At 43.5% G+C, this 7,096-nt stretch overlaps 1 protein-coding gene across 1 annotated transcript in view; it reads left to right on the top strand.

Moving 5' to 3' along the window:
• The window catches only part of LOC111648947 (CREB-regulated transcription coactivator 2-like), a 13,392-nt gene extending 6,554 nt beyond the window's left edge, over nt 1-6,838 (top strand). Inside the window, exons 2-3 of the mRNA XM_023398700.2 lie at nt 4,685-4,786; nt 6,647-6,838. Of these exons, the coding sequence (XP_023254468.2) occupies nt 4,685-4,786; nt 6,647-6,838 (294 nt within the window). The remainder of the gene's footprint in view (nt 1-4,684; nt 4,787-6,646) is intronic.
• The last annotated feature ends 258 nt before the right edge of the window (nt 6,839-7,096 follow it).

Raw genomic sequence — 7,096 nt, forward strand, 5'->3', positions numbered from 1 at the left:
GGGGGGTGTTTGTGTGTTGAACTCACAGACAGGATTTTACAGCTTGGACACGTTATCACTGTGGAAGCCGTGTAATCTTTCGTTTGGACGATCAGATGATCAGCAGAAATACAGCGTCCGTGTTACAAAGTAAATCCACCAGGAATCCGAGCGTAGCTGCCCCCGCCAGCTGACGTCACACTGCATTGCAGCAATAGTTGAACCAGATTCAAAACCCCCCCCACCACCACCACAACCCCCACCCCCTCTGGAAAACCCCCAGTAGCATTGTCTCAGACATCTGATGTTATGTTATTGACGCATTCGATTATCATCTGTCCATTTCCTGATCCAGAAAACAGTTTAACTTGACGAAACACACACTGGCCGTGACAGATAAAGGTAGTGAATGTACGGCGGCCAGGATGTGTCCAACGCCAGGGAGTGAATATGATCGAGTTCCTGCTTCCACATGGAGCTGGTGTGTGTCGGTGCTGGGAAACGCTGCTGGTATGAGGACTTACAGGGAAAACGAGGTGTGTCGGTGGTTTGATGTGCGTCTTCTGTCTGAGGCGTGTCGCAGTTGAAGCTTGTCCAAATTTTGATTATTGTTCAGAAGGTTCATAAAATAAAGTCCTTAAAGTTTCTAGCTGTGTTTTTTTTTTTTTTTTTAAACCTGGATTTTCCTCTCATCTGTGCAGTTTCTGATTTCTGTAAAGACTGTGTGTGAAGCTGAAGTCATGACTGAACGCTGCTGTGATCAGGCGTTTGGTGTTTGTCAGTTTGAAAGTGTCGTGTCGCTGTGTGCAAATAGTGGTTACTGTCTGTGTTTGTTAGTCTCTGTATTTTTATGAGTCACCGTGAGTTTTGTTTTTCTGTTTTTTTAGGGAAGACGCTCGTGTTTCTTCATCGTCTCACCTCTGCAGCTGTTTGAACCGTCCTCGCTTTAGTTCTGCTCTTTAAGCTTTCAACAAACAGTGATGTGTTTCCTGGAAAAACCTCAAAAACTAAAGCTGTGAACATGTAATATAAACACAAAAATACTGATCTTTGTTAAACATTTTATATATTTTAACAAATAAATTAAAAATATAGTTACGGACCATATTTATTAGATACTATTGAGGAATGAAAAAGACCTTTTCATTTGATATCTAAAGATGAAATGAGTAAATCTCATCAGTATCAGTGAGCCAGTCAGTGGTTTGACTCTTGAGGTTTTATTTCTCAGCTGAGGGAGTTACTTAAAGGTGTTGCACAGAATCGCTTAAACGGTTTCCTTAGTGAAGGGAAAAAGTCTAGATGGTCGGACAAATCCTAAGCTGTTGGTCAAATCTGTGACGTAAAATCAGTTCCTCGTAGTGAAGGGTGTCTCCTGGTTTTATAGCCATTAACTCGGCCATTGCAGTTAAGATGCAGTCAGAGGTAGCTTTAGTTTTTTCCTTAGTTTGGTCGCTAAGCTCTTTTGTACAACGGTTTAACTTCCTTAAGTTTAAGACTAAGATAAGGAGAAAACCTTAAATATTTAAGTGGATATTTTAAGGAGACTTATGGGTGTTTTTGTGCAGCTGTTTTTATTTTAAGGAAACCAGAACTCAGACTTTGAGGAAAATCTTAACCCAAACCGACTCCTTTGGATTTAAAGATGTAAAGAGACTGAAAGTGAAAGTCAAACTAACATTTGTACCATAATGTGTGTGTTGTGTTGAGAGGAGGCTCTGAGCCTCTCTTCTGATTGGCTGACTGTTTTCTGACTGATCCAATAAAAATATAGCAGATTTTAGGTAAAAAACACTCAGAGAAACCAAATCCTGTAAAGGTTTGGATGGTGGGTCCAGGTGGGCGGGGCTTGGTGACTGCTTTGTTGTGACATCACAAAGTTCCAGAAGTCCTGACGGCTGGTTTTAAGGCTCAGTTTCTGAATACAGGCTGTGTGCATTTCTCTGTGGACTGAGGCTTTGATACTTTCACAGTATTAATATAGAAGCTAGACCTGATCTATAATCACACTACACATGGACAGAGACCTTTAGACTGGAGGAGCTTTAATTTAAATAATATATGTTGATAGAGTGAAAACAGGATCTGATCAGCTGTAACCTGATGAACCTGCTCAGAGACGATGTCCTCTCGCGGCCTGAGACTCGTGATGAATGAGTTTCCAGCCTTCAGCATAAACGATGGAGTTCTTCAGTAAATGAGTCAGTGCCTGTGATTTATCAGCCTTTCCTGTCTCATCAACACTGAGTCGGCATTTTCTCTGACTCCTCAACTCTGAGAGCAACTCTACAGCCAGAAACTTTTTCTTTTTTCTCGAGGAGGATGATTAAACCTAAACCGTGGCCGACCCCCGTCGCTCGTCTGTCGGTTTACTTTGGGAATGATTCTCCTCTCTGGACAATGATTAGTTCACTGGCAGCAGCAGGAGTCAGACACTGAGGCTTTTATGACGGCTGCTACATTAACATTAACATTGAAACAGCTTTAAAACAAAGCTGTTGATATGAGTTTATTATTTGTGTAACGCTCGCCACAGAGCCAAGGACACGGACGGATAGAGAACAAGGACAGGAGAGTAAACGAGTTCATCACTCTCCAGCAAACTGGGCCAGAGCCTGTGTGTGTGTGTGTGTGTGTGTGTGTGTGTGTGTGTGTGTGTGTGTGTGTGCTCAAATGCTGTTAATATACACCCGTATTTGTAGTTTTGCAAACTTCAGTTTCTCTTGTGTGTTATGTTTTAGTTCTCTGGCAGGAATCTGGTTCACAGCAGGTTTAAAATAAAGTTAAATGTTCATTACACACAGACACAGTCCACACTGTCCTTGCTCCATATGTTGTGAGGAGAAGTCAGAGGTCAGAGGTCGGCAGTGAAACCTGTTTTGTCAGTTTTAAAGCTGGTGGTCTGAGGGCAGTTTCCATCTGTCCTCTGATTTTGTTCGACACCTTCGTCTCAAAGAAAGACGTGTTGTCTGAGCGAGCGGCTGCAGGAGCCTGATGTCAGAACATCAGTCTTATATTTTAGCAATAAAAGCATAAGTACGGTGGCCCTGAGAGCTCAACACAACACAAACAAGACGCAGCAAAGTGACAAACCCTGGCATGCACATCGATGTATTATAATACATCTATGCACACTTGGTGGTCAATGTTTTTAATTTCCCAGCCAGGTTCGTCACTTTTTAGCGTCCCCTGGAAACACTTCGGTTGTTGCTGTGTTTGTGTGGAGAGAGTTGAGCCCTCAGGGCCACCGTACATGACAGGCTCAGGAAAGTACAGCAGCAGACTGAGAATATTTCATTCATGAAAGCATTGTCCTGAAATCAGCAGGTGCGTCAGTGAACGTCTCTTCAGGTGGAGAATTTGTTTTTGTTTTGTTTTTCTTCCTGGTTTTTCTTCTATAACTTGATTATTATGACCTCCCTGTGACCTCTGACCCTCGATGTCCTTCCTGCTGGTCATGTCCCTGTTTAAATAATCTATTGTCAGTTACAGGATGTGTGTACGACGCGTTGTCCTGTGACTTGTGTGTTGGACTGTTAGCCTGGAGCTAACGTCTCCTGCGGCGGTGGTTGATCTGCTTTAAAGCGTCGGTGACATGCGAAGTGATGCTGCTGCTGACCTCACTGTCAGCCGCTCTGAGGACAGACACTTCAACAGCCGGACACAAAGTCAGTGATTGCAGGAGAATCATTGACGTGCAGCTGCACCGGGCGGTCGGCCGGAGCTGACCTTCAAGTCCACCGGTGAACAGGGAGTTAGGACAGGACAGGACAGGTCGCCGTCCAGTGGGCGAAACCTAAAGAGTTTCTGGTGTCAGGTCCAGCTTCATTCTCAGTTCGTATAAGACTCATACAGGAAGTGACATAGGCAAAGAAACAATCTGCACAGATAAATACAGTTCATGCACCTGGAGGGTTGAAGGAAATGATGACTGACGTCTATATAAGATCATCTGATTTAATAATAGAGATTGTGATACTTATATTAAACAGGGCTGAGCTATGTGACAGACATTGCGATTGCGATGTGAGTCACCATCGTATCAGAGCCTTTACGACGCCTTCGTGTTCCCTTACCTCTGCAGAGGACGATTTGTGGGCAGGGACACCACAATGCTTCATTTATGGCCTGTTGTGACACATTTTATCTTTTATTTATTTGGATATTGCACTTGGCTATAGTGTGATTTCCATAATATTTCGATTAGTTGTTCAGCTCTAATAAAAAGTTTTATTTCTGTCGGACAAGAGTCATAGCTTTTACAATGAAACAATAAAACAAGGATGAAGACAACAAGGTTAAAAGGACAAGACAACCATCAGGAGACACATTCAGAGTCAGACTGGTCCAGAGTCTCGGGCTCCGACTGGAGGGACAGTCAGAACTGAAACGACACATTGACCTCAGCGAAGGTGAACGAACCATCAGGGTTTTCCTTTCTCATGTTGACTCATCTAAAAATCCAGTCGTGTTAAGACTGTACTTGACAACTTGTTTGAGTCAGTGTTGTATGTTCACGTCACCCTGGTTGTCCATGCTGCGGTTTTCCTGTGACGCTCTGTTCTACACACACTTCTGTGGGGAGTTTTTCACAGTAACATTTATGGTTTTGTTTTTTTTTGATCTTGCAAATAGCTGATTGATTATTTTCTTGATCTTCTACCTGTTAATGTTGTTTTTCCCTCTCGTCCGTCTGTTGTTTCAGCTTCAGGCTCAGAAGCTCCGTCTCGCCCGGAGTCAGGGTCCGTACTACGGCGGCTCGTTACCCAACGTCAACCAGATCGGCAGGAACCCTCAGGACTTTCAGGTGACGACCAGAATCCCTCCTCTGATTTACTCAACACTCTCTCCTCCCATTCATGTTTCCAACCACACCTGAAAACACACACATACCTGAGCAATCACCTACACTGAGCATGTGCGAGCCGGTGTAAACAGGAAGTAGATTGTCTCTTCTGAAGGAGGAGCAGCAAAGACAGTTGTAGCGTTAAAACAGAGAATGTAAGTGAACAGCAGCTGCTAGCAAAGACAACAAGGTCAGTAACACTGTCATTCATTATCATGTTGTATTCACTACTGGTAGTCCAGGCTGATGAGAGCCAATCAGGAGAGACCGTGGCTGTGACCTCATCGTTCACAAAGCTCTCAGTTTCTGAGTTTCCAGACTACAGCACAACCCCAGAGTTTTCAGAATAAAACACAACCCCAGAGTTTTCAGAATAAAACACAACCTCAGAGTTTTCAGAATAAAACACAACCCCAGAGTTTTCAGAATAAAACGGGGCCAGCAGCGTCTGTTTTCGGCACTCGACATCTTGATAACGTGGCAGAAGAGATAGTAGCGTGGCCGTGGCCTTCAGTCAGTTCAGTTTTTATCTTCTTCACGTCTTAAAACACATTTTTATAAAAAAGCTTTTATTGCGTGATTATTCATTTCATTTACTTTTCTCTTTGATCGGTATTTGACTTGTGAAGCACAAGTAACACAAATAAAGTCTTATTATTACTTCTGTTGATGCTGCTACCATGGCGATTACACCTACAACAACCACTGCTCTTACCACCGGCGCTACCACTGTTGCTGTTGCTACGACAACAACTTCTACATCTATTAATGTGAAGAAGAATAATGTGGTAAAAGTAGGAGAAGAAGAAGAACTGATGAATCAAAACAAATGTAGTTTTAATTATCATTAAGAGGAAAGCAGTTGTGTGTGTGGAGGTGTCGTGAGGTAACAGTCTGCTGTGTCATCACCTCTGACTCATCACTGTTTCCCATCAGCCCCAGGATGAGCATCACTCATTCTGTAATGGAAGTTTTTCATCAATATGATCGTCTCTTTCTTCCTCTCCTCCACCAATATCAAAGCTGACTCTCAGCCTCGATTCGTCTGCCTTCCTCCTCCTCTTCCTCCTCCTCCTCCTCCTCCTCCTCCTCCTCCAGTGTCTCTGAGGTCATGAAATTAATTTGGTAGCAGGATGTTTCTGGCAGCTCGGCTCCACTGAGCAGAGGAATTTGGGAGGTCTCCACAATGTGTTATCACTTTTCTTCCAGGTTTTTTGATTTTCATTTTTCCAAGAAAATAGTCTATGAAAGCAACACCACAGTTAAAGGAGCAGACTTGGAAGGACTCTCCAGATGTTGGCTTTTCACCAGCGCCTGAATGCAACATTTTAGTTTTGACTGAAGAAGAAGGAAAAAAAAAACAGAACCTGATGCATTTGTAGAAAACTTTTAATTCTGTAATTCAACTGTCTAGTCATCGACACGCCTGGAAGACGAATGAGCCGCCCTGGAAGAATAATCCCCCTGTGTTTCACCTCCAAATGAAATCTATAAATCATACGAGCAGCATTTCTGTTTTTCTTCTCTCAACACTCGACGATATCACTGGCTCTCAGACGCTCCTGTAGCCGTTTACAAAGACGCTGAAACACACCAGCTCCGTATTTTTCAAATTCAAATCGGAGTCGGAGTAATTGGTTTTATGGCAGCTGGCACTGAGAGCAGCAGCTGTGATGAAATAACGGCTGTATTATACTTTCGCCAAGTTGCTGTTTCCTGTTTTGTGTTTCTTTTTTCCACGTTAGAAATGTGAAATAAATGTTTTTCCCTCTCTCTCCCTCTCTCTCTCCCTCTCTCTCCCTCTCTCTCTCTCCTCCTCAGGGCTCCTTCCCCTCCACTCTGGAGTCGAACCGGTCGACTCGGCATCACGGCCTGGTGGAGCGAGTCCAGAGGGACCGCCGGTTCATCTCGCCGGTCCGACCGTACCGCAACCGACAAGTATCCTTTACTTTGTTTTCTGGCCTCCCTGCTCTGTCTGTGGCTCTCAGCTGCGAGCCCATTGGTTCCTACTGAAGACTTGAATCTTTAAGATGTGTATAAGAGACAGCAATTCAGGACGAGTGAAGTAAATTAAATCATTGGCATCCAACAAGAAGAAAAATAAAAAAGATAGATAGAAAAGATAAAATACCAAAGAGTCTGTTTTTAATAGTTAGAGGAAACAGTGGAGCTCTGTGGCTCAGAGCGTCAGACACATCCATCCTCGTTAGGGGGAGACGATCACGGCTGGTTGCACATGAGATTTGTAGAGAAGAAGAAAAAGACAGAATA

The sequence above is a fragment of the Seriola lalandi genome, unplaced genomic scaffold (assembly GCF_002814215.2).
Source record: "Seriola lalandi dorsalis isolate HSWRI2012SDOR001 ecotype SW California unplaced genomic scaffold, Sedor1 jcf7180002049740, whole genome shotgun sequence".
NCBI lineage: Eukaryota > Metazoa > Chordata > Actinopteri > Carangiformes > Carangidae > Seriola > Seriola lalandi.